The sequence below is a fragment of the Gadus morhua genome, chromosome 15, assembly GCF_902167405.1.
Source record: "Gadus morhua chromosome 15, gadMor3.0, whole genome shotgun sequence".
Lineage (NCBI taxonomy): Eukaryota > Metazoa > Chordata > Actinopteri > Gadiformes > Gadidae > Gadus > Gadus morhua.
In genome coordinates this window covers 1,534,281-1,553,199 of record NC_044062.1, presented here as the reverse complement: position 1 = coordinate 1,553,199, position 18,919 = coordinate 1,534,281, and the positions used below count along the sequence as shown (strand labels likewise).

Genomic DNA, 18,919 nt, shown 5'->3' with positions numbered 1-18,919 from the left:
AATGGGGAGGGGCCTCTTGAGCCCCTCCCCATTGTCTAATTGTTAGCTCGTTAATTAGTTTATCATTTGAAAAAAATAGCAATTAAGGCTATCCCTTAGGTCTGATCCCATAATATAGGATCATATAATACACACAAGGACTGAAGCATTCAAATATGAAAGAAATTGGAAAGCATGAGATAGCCATCTTATCCTTATCAAATAGCAACTACTACTATCATGCATAAGTCTGACGTTCCTTTATAAATAATTCATTAATAAAGTGAGCCTAGGTCAAGGGATGTAAGTCAAGGAGCTAGAACTGTTTTCACTAGTACATCTATACCCAGTTGTTCACTGGCTGAACCTTATAGTCCTAGACACAGTCACACTAGTACAACCTGGTTAAGTCACCAGCCACCCTGATGTAGTCACTAACTACCCTGGTAAAGTCAATAGTCACCAATTGTTTGCACTGGCAGATGCTATCGGAGCATCCTTGACTCAATCAAACAGCGTCTCCCTCCCCCAAGCTATCAGGTTAAGTTAAGTTAAGTTATCCTTTATTGTCCCTTTTTGGGGGGAAATCCTTTCTCTGCCTTTGACCCATCCTGGAGCCGGAGCCCCCGTCCACAGACAGAGGAGTGACCCGGTTAGAGGTCCACACCGGCACGCCCGGAGCAGTGGGCAGCCGTGGGGCAGTGAGCAGCACCCGGGAGCAGGCGGGGGTTTCAGGTGCCTTGCTCAAGGGCACCTCATCTGGGGAAGAGGACGTAGGAGAGTGCTGAACAACTACTCCTCCCCCCCGTCCACATTCTTTGCCACCCTCCGGTTACCGGTCCAACCCATTAACCAGTAGGCCACGGATGCTTTGCTGTTCAACACTTGACCCTGACTATTTCAATTCTGACCACGAGCGGCTGGGGAGGGCGAGCTCAGTGCGGCTGGGGAGGGCGAGCTCAGTGCAGCTGGGGCTGGCCCGTCTGGGGGTGGTGGTGGACGAGGACAAGAAGATCCAGGCCGTCCTGGAGGACTCCCGGCCAGGCTCCGCACTATGAACGAGGAGGATTCAGCCACATGGCTCCTCCCTCCACCATCTGCAAACCCAGCATCATGCAACCGTTTTTGGACTACGAAGATGACCCTATATGTAGCGACCGCCCAAATACTGCATTATTTTCTTTCATGTTGTTTGATAGGCTACATTATGCATTATATAGGCTATGATTAGTATTATAATTATTGTATTATTATATAACTTATTTTAACCTATTGACATGATAAAAAATACTATTTTGTCATGCTAATTGATCCATTCCTAGGTTCAATATTGTCTGTATCTTAAATAGTCCCATGTCTATTCATATCATTAATATTAGGCTATTCTGATTCTAATAATTAAATCAAGAAATAATCTCAAAATTAACCTTGAATTGTTAATATATGTTTACAACTACTATTCAATTATTTAGGGAGATTTTAAAGATTAAAAAGATGCATTTATAGTAAGAAATTTAAATACAATAACAATCAGCATAGGTAATAAATTAATACAATCAATTTAAACATGTAAATGCTAAATCAAATAATTCCATAAATACATTATGTTTTGTGAAATAAATTAACAGAAGCCTCATTTGCACACATTAGGGAAAGGGAGTTTTAAAAATGCTTCTTTCATGAAGGTTTTTTACGCGATGACTTGACCTGCCGCTCCGTTAAGCAAATCGCCCACAGGCGAATTTACGAATTCAAAAATTTGTTGAAACCCGTGGAATTATTTTGATACCAAGTTGAAACCATGTTGAAACCCGGTCCAAACCACAGTGACACCAGGTTGACACCCTGTTAAAACCCCAGACAGCAGGTTGGAACCCGGTTAGAGCAGAGGCAGAGCGTGAGGGAGAGCAGGGAGTGGGGGTCTGTAAACACGGCGGAAGTGTTCCTCCAGGCACTAGGGGAGACATTGAAGCCTTTATTCGGGACACCCAGTGGTGGTCGGTACCGTTTTCCGCGAGGTACCCTCTTTCAACCACCTTGGAAACCTTCCAAATATCTGGCCATTGTTTTTTTTCAGACAACCGCAAACATGTAGAATACAATGCCTTTTTATTTATTCATGTTAAACCTATTTAGCCAGCTTTAATTTGCCTTTTTTTATTTGGAAGCCTATGCGTGGGACTGTTTTGTTCGATCAATCCAGCTGAACACACACTTTACAAATAGTTATTGTGTAGGCCTGTCCTATGAGGGAGTCTTCTCCACTGACGGTCTACTCTCCGGCTGTGGAAGTAAGGAGCTCAGGGCTGTAATCCCCGGATGAAACCATCATGGCTGCCGTTCGCTGAGCTGTCAAGCTCTCTACAAAAGAAAGGTAAAAACACCGAGGGAAGTATGTAAACGTCGGTTATTCGTCTGTAATCGACACCGGCGGGGGCTTTCTCTGCAGCGTTAACTTTGTGCAAAGCAAACGAATCGGAATAACTTTGGACCATACGCTTTTTTTTTTGTTGTGTTACTCCGTCTTTTAAGCTCTTGTGCGTCATGTTAATTCAAACCAACTCCAACCCGAAGTGGAATAACGTCCATCCCTTGAGTAATGGTGTCCCTCCGAAAGTGAACTGTGCTGTTTCAGACTAGTTGTACACTGAGGGGACGGCATCGCGGGCCACAACTTGTGTATCACTTGGTTAATACATTACTCTCGGGGTGTTTGTTAGTCACAAAGACCGTCGCATCACTTTGTTGTGGTTAAGACAGATTGCACAATGGCGGCGCCGGGATGCCCGGATTAATCGTATTTGACGAAGCCCTAATTAAACGTTTGTTTGATCATCGGCGTATCTTCTGATTTGTTGCAACTTTGTTTCGACTTGACTGAAGTGCAACTAATGGCGAGGCGGCTTTGTTTTAGTAGAAGGGCGATGTGAACAGGTGGTTTAAATTGAACATATTTCGTGTATCTTGTGGATAATCGAGTTGTGTATTTCAGCAGATTTGGTCTATACGGTATCACTGTAAAGGCGTTAAACACTTTAAGGCACGTAGAGCGTGGGTTTAAAGGGAGATACCCTTTTACGTTTCTGTCTTCGACTTAATTGCTAACAATTGTTTGAGTTGAATAGGTTATTCAATTACATTTACATAGACATCACTCAATTCCTATGGGCATTATCAATAGGCTACGTTTGAAATGAACTTAAAATGATGTCAAGTTTCTAGGCATGGACCACACTCAAAAGCAGGGTTTTATTTATTCTCCCAAAAATGTCATGCATTGACATTTTCTTTAACTTCACAGATAGCTGATTAGAAATGGATTTGGCAGACATGTGTGCGGCTTTATCTTCAGGAGACGATAATCAGCTTGTCAAGAAGAAAAGAGATTGGCACAAACGACTTCGCCTCAGGAAGACGGCCGTGCAGCCCCCGACAATGCAAGGTCGAGATAAGGCCGGACCAAAGAAGATAGCAAAGCGGCGGGAGCCAAACGCAGACTGTCCTCCGTCGAATGGGCCCCTCGACAAGGCGAAACGGGGGCAACATAAGGCTCACAACAGTCCCAGTATGCTCAGGTTCAAATGTTCACGGTGCAACGACCAATCAGAGTTTGTTCCCAAAGAACTCGCAAGACACTTTCAGGAAAAGCACAGGGGAAATCAGCCCGATTTCTCTTGTCATGTTTGTTCTTTTAAAGCACACGAATTCTCCTCTCTTCAGGTCCATTTGTTAAGCCACAAGGACACTTTTCCGAGCTGCAACATTTGTAAAGACAATGTACAGCGAACGCTGCCGGAGTACTGCTCACATCTGACCTCTTGTCACTGCCAAAAGGGCAGGTTTTCATGTGAACTGTGCGATAAGTTCTCCACCCGTGAAGTGCATGCGTTTTTACAGCATATGCATCTTCACGACTTGCCTATGGAAGAAAGGGGTGAATTGGACCTTTCCCTTCACACAACAGACTTTATGAAACCAGTCAGATCTAAAGCAGCCGATCCAGGCCTTCAGTGTCAGCACTGTGGCTACAGGGGGCCCAGTAAACGCCTGATCACTAAGCACATGAACACTGTCCATGCGGGCGAGACGGCGGACCACAACATGAAGGAGCTCCACCGTATTACAAACAGTCCACACCCGTCGGCTCCTAAGATGAGGAACAGAGTGACCCGGAACACCGCCAGGGACATGCGCTGGTTGTCCAGAGACTGCCTCTCCATGCCCGGTAGAGAGTTCCTGGACAAATACTGCAGCCTATCGAGTCCAGAGAGAACGCTGGAGGAGACTCAACAGTTTTTGGTCAGGTCCGCAGTTGGAGGGACGGACGGCCAGAAGTGGACCAAAGCTCTCCAGAGTGTGCTGTCGAGTTTCCCTCAGGACTTAAACATGCATCCGAAGCTAGAGAACGCTATGATGTCCAACAGCAGCAAGGACCTCAATGTCCTCATGGTCAAAAATAAGCTAAAGGTTCCCCAGAACTCTGGCTCCTACGTTAAAAAGACTACGCCTCCAGAAAAGATAGAAACCTCTCCCTCGGGGAGTGCCCACCTCGACACTAATTGTGTAGTCGACCCAAACAGAGGTCAACCTCAATTAGGCAATGACCAAACCCACTGCCCAGGAACTGAAAATAATATCAACGAGGATCCTTCCATCGCGGCCATGCCAGAGTCTGCTGCGGGCCCTCCCATTCAGGAAAACCGAGAGAATCAGGAATCGAGGCTCCACCAAAATGTGGAGGAACACAGTAGAAATGGCAAGGAGATCAAATGTGATCATTCCTGTGAGGATGGACTCAATGCCGCCAAAGAGCCAAAGACGGCCAACAAGCGAGATACCCGAATGCCGGCCCAACGTAAATATAGGGGCAGAAGAGGTGGCCGCACGGAAAAGAGCAGACCAAAGGCGCTGGAGAAACAGCTGCAAGGCCTTGGTCTGAAGCTGGTTCTGAAGAAGGACCCTGTCAAGAACAAGCAGTGGATGTCACAGAGCCCCCTCCTGCCCCCGGAGGGTTGCCTAGCAGGCGACCGTCATGGGCTACCACCCTCCCTGCCAGCTGTGGAGCAACAAGTGCAGCCTATCGTCAACGAGCCATCGGAAGAAAACTCTAAAGTGAGTCTACAGACTGACCTGCACAGCACCTTGGAGTCCATCGCGCTGCAGTCCCGGCCACGACCAGGGGAGCTCTTCTCAGTCACACAGGGGCAGTGCTGCGGGAACGGGAACGCTCACAGAATGGACGTTTCGGTTCCCTCCGATGGCACCGGGAAGCCAAAGAGTCAGTTTGCCTCGACCAATGGATTTGCTGAAAACCTAAATATTCCAACTGCCACCCTTGGAGCGTCGGGAGGGAACAACCGAGCCATGGACCACTCGGTGCTCGGCAGAAAGGAGAGTGGATCCATCGACGCCGTGAACCCGCTAAGGAATAATGGCGCCATGTCCCCCCATGCTGCCAAAGCCTTGGTCCCATCGCTGGGTAAGATGATGCATGTGCACCTCGCCTGGGACAGCAATACATAGTCTTGAAAATTAATTAATGCATTTTCTAAGAAAAAATATAAAAATAAATAATAAAACATAAAAATTTGTGCGCAAACGTGTAAATCGACGTCCCTCCAATATGAATATTTCCTCCCTCATATTTGTCTCCCCCTGTCGGCGCAGGCCCCCCGGTTCACTCTCCGCCGGAGGACCCCGGCCCCCCGCCCGGCCACACCACGTCCAACGGCCCCCCCGCCGCCGTCAGCGCCCCCCTGTGGCCAGTGGCCCCCAGGGCGGCGGAGCGGACCCTGAGGCTGACCCCCCTCAGCGCGGGCCAGGCGGTGAAGCGGCCGCGCGGCGAGCAGCCCGTGGTGGTGCTGAACCACCCGGACGCCGCGCCCTCCCAGGTGTTCCGGCTCATGGCGGCGGTCCACAGGCACCGGGGGGCGGTGCAGCGGGTGGTGCTGTCCCGCCGAACGCTGGACTCCATCTCCCCGGCGGTTCAGGGCGCCGGGGCCGCGGCTCCGCCCTCGGGACCCCCGTCTCCCGCCCCCCCGCCGCCCGCCGCCGCCGCCGCGTGTCGCCCCAGCAGGGTGCGCGAGAGGTTCCTCTTGAGGCTGAGGCTGAGGCGGACCAGCCGGAGGAAGTACCGGGTGGTCCGCGGGGCGGGGGACGCGACGGACCCCGTGGCGGCGTTCCGCTGCTGGTTCTGCGGACGGGGCTTCGGGAGCCGGAGCTCGTGGACCGGCCACCAGCAGCGCCACCTGATGGAGTGGAGGGCGCCACACTGTGAAGAGACGGACATGTCGCCCACACTGGAAAAAGTACACTGAAACTTAATGTGATGTCGCACGAGAGAGGAGAACTAAGAACGGACGGTGGCTTGTTTTCTTTTCTTTTTCTTTAAGTCTTAAGTACAAACTAGTTACGAGAAGAACTGCATTGTCAAGCTTCCTAGAGGATTTGTATACTCAGGGTCATTTAAACATTAGCTTGTTTCCCCACAAGTAGTTTGTGGGTAAATCTATTTTTAGAATTTGTTTATAAAATACTGCAGTAGGTTGGGAGTCGAAGTCATCGGTCTTGGATCGCCTTTGTTTGGTCGCGGCAATGGCTTAGATATTTAATCTATTTACACTGTCTTGCAGGTGATTTCATGAAACACTGATATGCAAGTGCCATGCCGCCCGATCTCTGCCATGCGGGTCAGCTGTACATTGTGGTGGCGAGCATATTTATGTATGTGCACGGGGGACACCGGGCTCCCCAATTGACTGGGAAATACCAAAACTATTTGTTCATGCTTTTATTTATGTTTTAATTTTTTAAGGTTGTTGGATTTACTGAAGTTCCAAAGTATGTTTTTGATGATAGAATATCTGTTGATGGTAAATTGTCCAAAGAATACGATGTCTAAAAATCGAACCTGTGTTATATAGTGTCAATGAGTAAATAGAAAATATTTGGCTTTGATATCTGGATTTTAAACACATAGTTGTTGATCATTATAAGTTCGATTTTTTTTTTAACTTGAAATAAAACAAGACAAAAAAAAAATTGCACTATGGGAGATTTTCCCATTACCTCACCTTTTATAAGGCCTATGACAATCTCAGCCTCAGTGTCCATCTGCTGTATAATAATCCTCCTGCAGGAAAAGATAATTCAGCCAAGGACCATTGGACAAATTTAACTCAAACCATGAAGCCCAGCAGATGAGCGAATGCTCAAAAAAAACATTGACAATGTGATATATTTGTACATGTATATTTTTTGGGTTACAAAGGATCTATAATTGTACATACATTCTGAGAGGTACTGTACAAAATATTTACCTGAGAATTTTCTGTCACCAAGTGCCTAGTATTTTTATTTAATTTGCTATGCATTCAATCTGCATACGAATTACAGCATTACATTTTAAACCCCATAATAAATGGACATAGTTTGTGAATTCATTGTTTCATCATTGTTGTAGACACCTTACACATAAAACACGCATTATCTTTAATAAAAAATATATATATTTTGAATGAACATAAAACAATACATAGCTTCTCATCCTGAAACCAATACAATTCTTATTTCTAATGGTTATAATGTATCCCTCTTAGCAATGATTTACAGTATGTTCTGATGTCCACAGTAAATGGACACGGTGCTGTAATCCGAGCAGACATCCATGGGATTTGAAGCTGTATTTCACTTGTTCCGTTTGATTCGAGTAGTGAGCTCACCCAGTCAAGTCCTGGCTTACTTGCAGCCTTGTACAGCTATTTGAAACGACACATCACTGCTGCACTTTAAGTGGAAATCAAACAGACACTCGAGTACAACCTGAGTGATTATCCCTCCAATTCTGGGCAAATGTTCAAGCATGGAGCGCTTGAGGATTTGTGCCCTCAACGATTTGCAATCAGCTGTCTGATGCATCAGTCAATGAAGATGCGGCTTTTGCCCATGTGACAGTCTTGTGTATGGATTAACGTTGTGGGACCACCTGGGACCTGACTGGGTGCCGTAGTTTGGTGATGTCCCTGCTGTTACTATGGTTGTCAATCAGCACCAGGGGATTCTGAAGGTGGTTCTCGATGATTTTGGAAACACTGCTGAAATGCTAAAGGAACAGAGAAGAGCGAGGTTAGACCCGACCGGGCACATTGTCTTCTTAAAGGGCTCGTCCTATTTAGATGCTACAAGTTGGAGCAAAGAGATTTCTTGGACTAACCATTGACCTCGTTAGTCTTTCAAGATTACATTCTTTCAAGAGTGTTGAGGTTATGTTACCACATTAGCATCATGTTGTGTTATGTTATGTCCATCAGACAAATTAGTTGCATACAAAATATCAATGGTATAAACTGAAGAGAGTTACCAAGAGAGTAACAAGGAGAAAACAACGGTTGTAAAATGTATGCTAAGAACGTGCAAATGATGAGCAAATCCAACACAGTTAGTTCTAACCAGGTAATTTGATTGGACGAGAGGCAATCAATGAGTGCTGATAGAGTATAAGAGCACTGGGACTTTTAACTATTCACTTGCAGTCAGCTTTACAGGTGTTTATAATAACTGTTGATTACATACTAAGCATGAGGCGTTAACTCATCAGAACCACACATGTCCCCAAACATATATTCAGTGGTTGCACACTGAATGGAAACATAGTGGGCAGGAAAATACGCATGTGTTACTTGGGAAGAGTCCAGTCCTGTTGAGAACTATTCATGTTGGTCTGAGACAAATAAATGATGAAACCTACAGCTGAAACACAACCGTGCTTATATTCAATATCACAGCACAACCTAAGGAGTGATATTGCCTCATCATGAGCCAATCATTGCACTGCACAAACCTCCTTTCATAGCACATCTTCATAGAGGTGTCCTTTTATATACCTGGGAAATCAACAACTGACCAATCAGTCTTCTAAATAGGAACTACTTCCACTTATCCCGAATAATTTCTAATCGATCGTACCTGCTGTCCTCTCTTCTCCCGGCCCAGTGCGTAATGCTGCGTCGCTTGGATGAAGCGCACAGGGATGTTGTACACCCTGCCCTTGTAGAGCACCACCAAGGTGTACGGCTGCTGCGGGTCCTGCCCAGTACTCCGCCTCACCAGGAAGGAGCCGTCCTGATCCAGGGAAACACACACCTTGAATAATCACGTCGCAGTCTTTGGTTCATGGCTTGCTAAGATCAGATGTTGTGGTGTGATATGACTGTGGTGATGCTGATGATTATAATATGGTTTCTTCTGACCCTGTTAGATTGAATCAAGAGCTCTTCCGCGGTCTTGCGGCCGCACGTGTTGGCGTACCAGGGTTGTCTATCAATGTCTGACTTCTGTAAAAAATAAATAAATAATGAATTGGAGCGTGGTGTTTATTTCACAACACACTATAATATACGCCTTGTGAAACCTTACGAAAGTTGTTACGAGAACGGAGTTGAGAAATGGCTTAACCTCGTCCATGTCCTGCAATCCATTCGCAACCATCAAACTGAGATCGGCTTGTCCTAAGATAGCAGAGAAACAAGTTACATTTCTGCTATCCGCTCCGATGGTCAAAGGTGGGTTTTGGGCTTAGTCTTAGCAGCATGACCCCAGGAGGTTTGGAGGAGCATGTTGTCAATCCAAGAGAAGAGAAAGGTCTATTGCTTACTGCGGGAGTACGGTTTTTGTGGAAGAGGAATCCTACAGGGGGAAACAAAACCAGCTTAAACTCTCTTACATATTTCAAAGCAAATCCAAAATGTCTTTGTCGAACAGCATCTCGCGCACCCGTTCTGATGGTGCTGACTCACAACAACCTCTCCGAGACCAACAAACCAACTGTAATGCAACCTGCTTACATGGGTGGTCTGAAATCAGCTGTGAAAGCCTTGGGAGGCGGGGGATGGCCACGGCTCATCTTAGGGATTGTTTGGCCTATAGGGATATAGAATGAATTTGGTTTCTTATTATAAACATCTGGGTGGTTTTGGTTATAGTCGTGGGTCCTTGTAAGGGTCCTTGCAGAAAATGGACCCAAATGATCACAATGGAAGAAAAAATGTCCATAAACTGTTGTTGACGGATGTGGGATCACTGGAGTTCGATTTGAAAGTAATTTTTTCGTGTGTTGTTCATTTAGAAAATAGAATGCAAAAAAAATCCTATTCACAGAGATTTATTAACATTAAAGCATATGTATATGTATATATATATATATATATATATATATATATATATATATATATATATATATCCTTGATTAATGTTGAGTATAGATTTTGAAAGGTTGATTTAGTTTAACGCTTACTGATATCTGGGTCAAAAGCTTCAAATTCGGTGTCCGATTGTTCAAGGATCTGGAAAAAGAAATAACAAAACATCATCAACGTCATAATCTTGAATGTTGAGCGAGATTTAAATGTTAGTGCGATTTGTCAGTTGCTCTTACTCACCACACGAGGGCTGATGAGTCTTGAGAGGGAAAAGGGAAGTCCAGTTATACAAATTACACAATGGACAGGGATTTTTTTATACAATTGGATGTAAATTGACTGTGGTAATGGATACCAACCTACCTGGTACTGAGTTTTGTTTGCAAAGGTTGTGTTTGTCTATTATGGGCAAATCCGTCATGTAGACAAGAATAATTAGGTTCAGGTACATTTACTAACACAATAAGTCAATACATGAATGGACAATAGGAATCATAAATGAGTGTGAAACTCACCTGCTCACTGGAGGAATATTCTCCTTTAAGATGTGAAAACATAGGACCAGATGTAAATTCCAAAGTACATATTTGGTTATTACGTATGTAGTTTTAGTACTATCATTATTCGTTTATACTGTACCTACCTCTGGGAGAGTAACTTCGTATACAACTGAAACAGAAACAAGTCACAGATAAAAACACAAACATCAATCTTTGTCATTATTATTATCTACCAAGCTCATGAATCATTGCATATTCATGTTCATGAATGCCATCATTTTACCTCTAGCCAATAACAACAGTTTAACTGTATCTTTTCTTTAAATGTACACCCACGTTGTAGTTTAAGTAGCAGTTGAGTTTCTGGAGGCCATCCTCAAAGAATAAATCTTGTTTAAAATCTATGTTTGAGTTGCTGTTATTACAGTGTTGAATTCTCTACAGTCAATGTTATTGTTATTATCAACCGGTGGGCCGTGCAAAATATGTGTTAGCTCTGTGTTGACAGGAAGTGCAACTTACCAGGACTACACGGGAGTTTCCGCAGGGGTTTGGACACAACAGGGCTGCTATTTACACCTGTTACATGTATTAGACGAATAGGATCATTTTCTCTCGTGTTATTCATTGTGTTGATGCTGAACAGTTTTCAAAGGGACACACTGTAATGTTTCTTACCCTGTAGCGGTTTCGCTGCAGGCTTTATGTTGTTGTCTCGGATACTCCTCTCTGGATCAATGTAATCCTCCTACAACAAATTAGCCCGTGACTAAACCGTAAACATTTACAACACCTGAAGGTGTATCCTGGTTTGCTTACCATGAATCCTTGCTTACTACAGTTTCTGTTTAAACCAAAGTATACAAAATATCGATAAATCAAAGACCTAACGGTTCACGTGCAAACCCCCAAAAAGCTTTTAACGCAGCTTCAACACCAGCATTACGTTATCGCCGGCCGCGGGGCACGGCTCAGGGGGCAGCGGTTTGGTGGTTGTGGAGGTCCAGGGCTTCCTGGAGAGCCGGCTGGACGGTCTCCGGCAGCTGTCTGGAGAAGGGAGGCAGAAGCAGGCTGTGATCGACAGTGTGAAGCACTGCTTCATGCTCTGTTTCCTTTACAGCATGTGGACAGGTATCTGGGGGTGCAGGGATTAAAGAATAAAAAACATGTTTGACCAGAAAAGCATGGTAAAGTATTGAGGGCGTTAGAGGAAGGTGTTCCAGCTGCTGGTGCATGTGGCTTATTCCCAACCCTGGCAACCGCCAGAGGCCACGGGGAGCTGGGTGGAGGCACCACCTCCGTTCGGTCTTTCTTTGCTTTGACTTTACTTCTGCGTTGAGGTGTTGAGGGTGGTTGTACGTTAATGCAAATAAAGAGATATTCCAAATGTGTATGCAGACAGGGTATGGTGCTCCATCTTTCGGTGGATGATCAGTTTACTGCTCAGGTGGGAGTCCCTCACCGACATAGTTGTCTCTGGAGAAACACGCAGAGGAGGACGGGGTGAAGACCTGGTGGGCTGGGGGATCCTCGTAGCCATCAGCATCAGGGGGTTCCTCATAGTCACTCTCCTGGGTCAATCATAACACATTACGGTCACACGACCCTGAGGTCCACCTTTTACTAATGCTGCTACTTCCAATTCAGGAGATGAAGAAGAAGATTGTTTTTTATTAGGATATAATTACGAAAAATTAATAAGAGATGTGCTTGTAATATTTGAGAAATGATTCAGAAATGTTGAGCCTTACTTACATCAGACCATCTCTCAGTGTCCTCAAAATGATCCACTGGAACCCAAAAGATTGAATACAGTTAAGACATCATTAAATGGTCATATGAAACGCAATGCACAGTTTAATGCGCCAGACCCTTTCAATGCTTGTAATGCACATATCTCTCGCTGCTTGCTATGAGATGTGTGCATTAACTTGCCAAATATAACACATCTACATGTTGTGTATGATCACTCGCACTATTTCCAAAAGACGTGTGGGAGACCATGCGACTCGACCAGGAAGCACCACCTCCGGTGTGAATCTGTTGAGAGACTGTTGACACTTGAGTGTCCCACAAGTCTGTGTAAATAGTGTGAACAGGAAAAGGACTATTTAACGTGTCAATGTAACCAGTTTCCTATGATAATAATAGCGGTAAATCATTTATACTCTTTGTAAATATTTGCTTGACTTATTTGAGCAAATTTGCTAGATTGAGAGAACATTCTCCATGGGGGAGATGTACCGGGGACGAAATTTCCGTAAACTGATCATTTTAATAGATCAGATATATTTAGTCAAAGAATATTTAATAGGAAATATGATGCAGTACTTTAATACATTTAATTCATTCATTTGCTGGATGTGTTACCTGGGTAATCCCTGTCTGGAACTTTGGGGCCGTGTTTGTCTCTGTGTCTAAAGGGAAAAAACGATAATGAATAAGCAACCTTTTCTTTCACACTATCATAATGTATGTTTCGATAAGGGGTCTGAAAATATTACTATATTGCAGCCTCAATGTTGTCTTCCTCAGTGAATAGCTGCCATTCATTCAGTCTATGATTTTTTTTCCGTTTTAATTTTCAACATAAATAGAGAAATCGACGTTTTCAGATGCACATGGGTGCACCTAATTACGATTTCTAATTTGTAAGGGGTGTTAATATTTCTTTTCTCAAAGAACAACGTCTTACAAAACTCACCGTCGCCATTTGTTAAGGAGGCTGTCTTCGTTATTACTGATGTCCTGAACAATTTTCTGGAGTTGCCTAAAAATGAATAAGCCACATTGCCACATGAACTCTATAACTAGCAGGTAGCCACCCCAGCGCCAACGCGAAGAGCCAACTAAGGTACAGCAGTGGACGGTCGAAGGAGCAGGTGGGGTGAGTGGGAATCTACCGCGAGTCATCTCCAGCTCCACGCTGCAGCTTCTCCAAGCAGGTTCAGTTTCACCTTAAACGCGTCACTTCTATTTCAAGCTCGTTTAATAACTGCTTCAGAGGGTCACCAAAAGTTCGTAACAAACCTGATAGCTACGTTTTTATTTATTGCCAGCCAATTTCTTCTCTGTAGAGTCAACATTGGTCGCTACAGATGTGAAATGTAACAATTTTTTATTTATTTTTTTATAGCATGAAGACATGAAAACAGATGTCACACATTACATTTAACTACCTTAGCAGGCCTAGTTCAACATTACCAGAATTTTAAACAGCAATGGGGGTTATTGTAGTTTTATATTCATAGTTAATCATTCATCAATTGGAGAAGAACCAAAATAAGTGTCATAATCTTACCGAAGCTTTGAGGTTGCGGGAGCAGCAAATCGACTGAATTGTTCCATGCTGGTTCAGTCATTACTTGGTCATGAAGTGGGGAGGAATTCATTAAACCCCCAGCTGCAATTATCACTTCTGCTTTTCAGTCCTGCACCCCCCCCCCCCCCCCCCCCCCCCCCCCCCCCCCCCCACACACACACACACACACACACACACACACACACACACACACACACACACACACACACACACACACACACACACACACACACACACACCAGGAAAGCCACCAGAGATTTGAGGACCCACATCCTCAGCACATCACATTTTTCCGTTACCACACCTCATATAAACAAATGAAAACATTATCTTAGTTGTTTCCAATTTTAGGCTCTCAACTCTCTTGTAGTGCAATTTCTACTAGTATTGGCAGGCCAACGTTGAGCATCATATACACTCTAATGGCAAAATAGTGAATACAATAAATAGAATAACTATAATTATAAAGGTTTAAGTATTAATAAATTTGACATTATGAAGATTGAAAAACATATTTCCTATTATAGAAATCCACCAAAGGAAAGCCTGCCTTTATGCCAAGCTCATAGAGCATGTTGCTGCTCAGCTTCTTGAAGGGTAGGGAGTGGGCCTGATTTATCTGCTGAGGTACGGGACATTGTGACAGGAGATGAATCTGAACCAGGGAACTTCAAGGAAAACTTTTTCGGTATGCTTACAATAATGCTAAAACACTTTATATTTCAATTTCAGCTAAAAGCTTCCAACCGTGTCATAAACAATTGTAAAAAGGCAGCCTAATTTTGTTAATACTAATTCAACTGATTGTTGACTTAATACTGATTAAAATGCATGTTGGGTATTTGGTGTTTTATTTATCATAAAAAGTAGCCTATATCGTCCAATAGGTGGCAGTAATGCATCGGTTATTTACATGCTCCCTAGCCAGTTATCTCTGGTGTTCATTTGCAACACTTAACTCGCCCTTCTTTGAGGAAAAAAGTGTGACATAATGCCCTTCTTTCATGTTTGTCTAATTTGTCTTTTCTGTTCTGGAAGCGTCAACAACATCCATCCACTCGCTTTGACTTGGTAATGTTATTGTTCACGCTAATTGGAGTGGCCAGGAGAACTTTTATGAAATTCCTTATTGGACTTCACAATGCGTGTACCCCGATTACATTGTAAAACGTTTCACTTAATATCAATGTATTAAGTGAAACGTTAATATAGTCTTATAGCGTGAAATGTTATAGATAGAAAGACTCTTCACGTTGAACGTGATACTGATCCGTTTATTTTCTTGGTGTTGCAGCAATACACTTGGTAGTCTTCGGTACTTAACCAATTAACGCATTATCGCATTATCACAACATTATCGCCTAAAAATTGATTTATAATCTCAAATCAACTATCATTCATTCATTTTAAATAAAATCCTGCCTGGAAACAACAAATCCAAAATAGTTATTTATTTGCAAGATCTACAGAGGAAAATGCCCCCCCAAAAACAAAGAATCACTTATAATATATGGTTGTTTACATCAGTGTTTAAATTAGAAGGCAAAGTCGGTATTTAGTTAGTAGGGCCTATGTCCGATGTTTCATTACTGGAAGGGAGTGAGCGCCGCAGCAATATTACAGGTTAACATTGTGAACACAATCTCTATTCAGTAAGAACAGGTCTTGTGCATCCAGTACCAAATCCGGATTTGTATGCATCCCTTCGGATTACACAGTCGGAAGTGACGCCCTTTCTCTCAGAAACGTTGACCTGTTGACTGTGTTCTCACTGAGAAGTCTGTGTCTCTACTTATCCTGGAAGTCCGCTTTTCTTTTCTCAACAAAAGCAGTCATGCCCTCCTTACGATCCTCCTGGAAGGACAAGAACAGATGTAAACCGTCAAAACCTAAACCGTATCACTAACAAGCTAGTAACCTCTCAAACCAAACCCATCACATTAAAATACAATTATTTAGCTGACGCTTTTTCTAAAGCCACTTGCAATAAATACATTCAAGAATGATGATATAACCAAAAAAGTCCAAGATTCTTTTAGCGTAAATACAATTAATTAAATAATCGAACTGCTTTAGGTTCTACAATAAAGTGTCTTCACCTTTAGAAGGTTTTTATTGTATCTGTATACTAACCGTAGCAAAGGTGGAGTGGAACAGCCTCTTCTCCAAACGATTGCCCTCAGCCAGTGTCAGTTCATAGGCTGCAACCACAAAAATAAACAACATTTCAAACTTCTGTACTCATTTAAATGTTGTTTTTTAGTTTGTTTGACGGTGAGCTCCGGAGTGATTCCACCCACCAGCGTTGACGGCCTCCTTGGCCATAGCAGAGACTAGCTTGGAATTGGCTGCAATTTTCTCCCCACACTTGATCGCTTCTGGGACCAGTTGATCCACTGGGCAAACCTTACTCACCAGGCCTGAATACAAAACATAATACGATAGATTATGTTTAAGATGTAGATGTATATTGAGAATGTTCAATAAAAAAATATAACCATTCAATATTTATTACTGCTCGTACTTTTACTGTGACACCCAAAATTCCAAAATCTCATCTTGGTAGTAACTCAGGGTTGAGTATAATTTAACTACGAGTCAAATAAATATTACAATACCGTCAACATTTTGAGATAAACCACTCTTAAGTATTTTTTTAAATTAAATCCTGTATTTTGGCCGTGTGCATTGTAATGTCTGTGTCTGTCTGGAGCGCCACGGTCCGCCCAATCCAAGGCCTCCCCTACCCGCCTGCTTGGCTTCCTGAGCGTTGATCCGGTCTCCGGTGAGCACCATCTCCATCGCCAGGGACTTGCCCACCGCGCGGGTCAGTCGCTGGGTACCCCCCGCACCTGCAGGTCAACACAGGCTGGATGAAGCAACACCTGGATGGGCACTCATTAACGCCAAGACTGATACATAGACAACAGGGGAAAGATGGTATTTATATTAATACCGGGAATGGTTCCCAACAGGATCTCAGGTTGTCCGAAATGAGCCTTCTCCCCGGCATAGATGATGTCACACATCATAGCCAGCTCACAGCCTCCTCCCAGCTAGCAAAAATAAAGAAACGTATATATTTTTATTATTATTTCATGATTATCGGTGACGATGGACATTCAAAATAATAAATACATTTCCTGTCAAGTATAAATTAAATACTGTCTTATCTGAATACATGCATACATTTACTAAAGAATAACTGGACTTTATATTTTAAGAAATTGCTCACAGCAAATCCATTGACGGCAGCGATCACAGGCTTCTTGGACATAGACACTCTGTTCCAGTGGGCCAGGAAGTTACCACCATAACACTCCTGGAAGGTCCTGTTCTGCATCTCCTTAATGTCTGCCCCCGCTGGAAAAAAATACACACAAATACATAGTTATAAAGGTCCTCATCTTAGTCGAACATTCTCAAGTTCAGAATGTTTTCAACAAGACTGTAGACTGGCGTGCAGAAGGCTCCACTACAATCCATCCTCACCAGCAAAGGCTCTGTCGCTGCCGGTGATGACAACAGCCCCGATGTCTTTGTCGGCTTCGAAGGCATCGAGAGCCTTCCCGACCTCCAGCATGAGGCCGTCACACAGAGCGTTAAGGACCTTGGGTCGGTTCAGTTGGATGAAACCGACGTTCTGTTTCTCGCCACGCTTTTCCACCACAATGTAGTCATACGTAACACCCCCTGTGTCAACCAAAAAACAACACCACGGAAACAATTGAGGCTTTTTAATTCAGAAACGCTTACACACACATATACCAAAAGACCTTCATGGTGTGGGACATATTTGATTAGAACTGCCAGATTTGTTGTAGTTGTTGTTGTCGACGACAGCTGTATTTTGTTACAGTAACTGGTTGTTGTAGTATATTGGGATCCGAACAAAACTGCACTCTCATTTCCAGATGTGGCTGTCAGGTGAAAAAAAATAGTCAGGTGGCCAAATCAACTGCTTTGCTCAGATTGACCTCTCCCTTAGACCCTTAGGATAGCCTTGACGACTTATTGAAGTCCAACTTTAACAACGTCAAAGTTAATTATTCAAAGAAACAGCGCGCAATAAGAATGCGATAGGAGAAAAGAAAAACGTGTATTCTGGTAAGTATGGCTTGTGGGGTAAAGGCCAACTGAGTGCAGCACTTCTAGTGTGTCGTTTCCAAAATATTGTAACAGAGAGCATCTCTCAGTGATCATGTCGACTTAGTTAAACAACAAAGTGGAATAACCGATGACTGCGCGAATAAACAAATATACATTTATTAATTAAACGTGTAGGTTATTTGCTGGTTAATCTTATTGACGCGTCGCACAATCATGACGCATATTTTCTCAAAAGACATTACATGCACACATCAACAGAAGCAATGAGATTGTACACACACACACCCACACCACATACCTGTGGTGTATTTGTGTGCAGCAGAGACAGCAAGCGGGGCTGCCCTAGAAGACTTGCAGAGCAAAGCAGCAGAACGGCACAACAACGCCATGGTTGCAAGGACGAGATGGAATGAACTTGCGTTGTTGGGGGCTTCTTCGTTTGGATATATTAGATGGCAGGTTCCAGCTCCAGAGACTCACTACCGCCACCTCCTGCATTCCACAGAAATTGCACCCTTGCCAGTGGACACCTGACCAAATCACACACAGAACAATCTATGTATGACACCTATAAAAAAATACACTTTACCTTTAAAAACAAATATATGCTTAGCCTTATGTACTGCTTACCAACATAAATGTAGGTAAAGATAACAAAATTGCTGAACAGGCCTAAACCAAACATTATTTTGGCGTGAAACACGTTGGACCAGGGGTGGCGTTCCTTACGTTAATTCTAAGTTGATGTGCCAAACCGAAATTTGGCATATTAATTTATTTTACATGATCCCTGCCCTGATTTCCCCTCCCCA

The 18,919-nt window shown here is 43.6% G+C and overlaps 3 protein-coding genes across 6 annotated transcripts; 1 reads left to right on the top strand and 2 right to left on the bottom strand.

Annotated features, from left to right (window-relative positions):
- The first annotated feature begins 1,839 nt into the window (after nucleotides 1-1,839).
- On the top strand, nucleotides 1,840-7,417 carry znf518a (zinc finger protein 518A). Its single transcript, XM_030379812.1, has 3 exons — nucleotides 1,840-2,353; nucleotides 3,281-5,458; nucleotides 5,647-7,417. The coding sequence occupies exons 2-3, from the start codon at nucleotides 3,295-3,297 to the stop codon at nucleotides 6,294-6,296; spliced, it is 2,814 nt and encodes a 937-aa protein (XP_030235672.1). The 5' UTR covers nucleotides 1,840-2,353; nucleotides 3,281-3,294; the 3' UTR covers nucleotides 6,297-7,417.
- LOC115560405 (B-cell linker protein) lies at nucleotides 7,215-14,087 on the bottom strand. 4 transcript variants are annotated; one of them, XM_030379814.1, is made up of 20 exons: nucleotides 13,977-14,087; nucleotides 13,380-13,445; nucleotides 13,046-13,092; nucleotides 12,652-12,726; nucleotides 12,431-12,465; nucleotides 12,138-12,246; nucleotides 11,622-11,722; nucleotides 11,354-11,423; nucleotides 11,198-11,254; nucleotides 10,819-10,844; nucleotides 10,691-10,713; nucleotides 10,539-10,574; nucleotides 10,416-10,434; nucleotides 10,271-10,319; nucleotides 9,822-9,897; nucleotides 9,632-9,663; nucleotides 9,394-9,485; nucleotides 9,228-9,311; nucleotides 8,944-9,099; nucleotides 7,215-8,080 (listed from the first exon to the last, which is right to left on the bottom strand). In XM_030379814.1, the coding sequence occupies exons 1-20, from the start codon at nucleotides 14,021-14,023 to the stop codon at nucleotides 7,946-7,948; spliced, it is 1,335 nt and encodes a 444-aa protein (XP_030235674.1). In that variant the 5' UTR covers nucleotides 14,024-14,087; the 3' UTR covers nucleotides 7,215-7,945. The 4 variants fall into 4 exon arrangements, with proteins under 4 accessions (XP_030235674.1, XP_030235675.1, XP_030235677.1 ...); XM_030379815.1 differs by having other exon boundaries at nucleotides 9,433-9,485; nucleotides 13,977-14,086; XM_030379817.1 differs by having other exon boundaries at nucleotides 12,138-12,151; nucleotides 12,652-12,715; nucleotides 13,977-14,035.
- Nucleotides 14,088-15,250: 1,163 nt separating this feature from the next.
- On the bottom strand, nucleotides 15,251-18,578 carry echs1 (enoyl CoA hydratase, short chain, 1, mitochondrial). The gene is made up of 8 exons (XM_030379822.1): nucleotides 18,406-18,578; nucleotides 17,490-17,690; nucleotides 17,233-17,360; nucleotides 16,954-17,053; nucleotides 16,745-16,849; nucleotides 16,298-16,417; nucleotides 16,131-16,198; nucleotides 15,251-15,851 (listed from the first exon to the last, which is right to left on the bottom strand). Exons 1-8 carry the CDS (start codon nucleotides 18,494-18,496, stop codon nucleotides 15,786-15,788), a joined length of 879 nt encoding a protein of 292 aa, XP_030235682.1. The 5' UTR covers nucleotides 18,497-18,578; the 3' UTR covers nucleotides 15,251-15,785.
- Between the last annotated feature and the right edge of the window lie 341 nt (nucleotides 18,579-18,919).

Excerpts from the sequence above, each read along its gene's own strand:
- znf518a (XM_030379812.1), top strand. The coding sequence starts at position 3,295 with ATGGATTTGGCAGACATGTGTGCGGCTTTATCTTCAGGAGACGATAAT. Across the intron at positions 5,459-5,646 it reads AGCCTTGGTCCCATCGCTGG|GCCCCCCGGTTCACTCTCCG; the intron begins GTAAGATGATGC and ends CTGTCGGCGCAG.
- LOC115560405 (XM_030379814.1), bottom strand. The coding sequence starts at position 14,023 with ATGGAACAATTCAGTCGATTTGCTGCTCCCGCAACCTCAAAGCTTCG. Across the intron at positions 12,247-12,430 it reads ACACTGAGAGATGGTCTGAT|GAGAGTGACTATGAGGAACC; the intron begins GTAAGTAAGGCT and ends TGATTGACCCAG. Across the intron at positions 9,898-10,270 it reads AGCTTTTGACCCAGATATCA|GCCAAACAATCCCTAAGATG; the intron begins GTAAGCGTTAAA and ends ATATCCCTATAG.
- echs1 (XM_030379822.1), bottom strand. The coding sequence starts at position 18,496 with ATGGCGTTGTTGTGCCGTTCTGCTGCTTTGCTCTGCAAGTCTTCTAGG. Across the intron at positions 17,361-17,489 it reads CAGCGACAGAGCCTTTGCTG|CGGGGGCAGACATTAAGGAG; the intron begins GTGAGGATGGAT and ends ATTTTTTTCCAG. Across the intron at positions 17,054-17,232 it reads CTGCCGTCAATGGATTTGCT|CTGGGAGGAGGCTGTGAGCT; the intron begins GTGAGCAATTTC and ends TATTTTTGCTAG.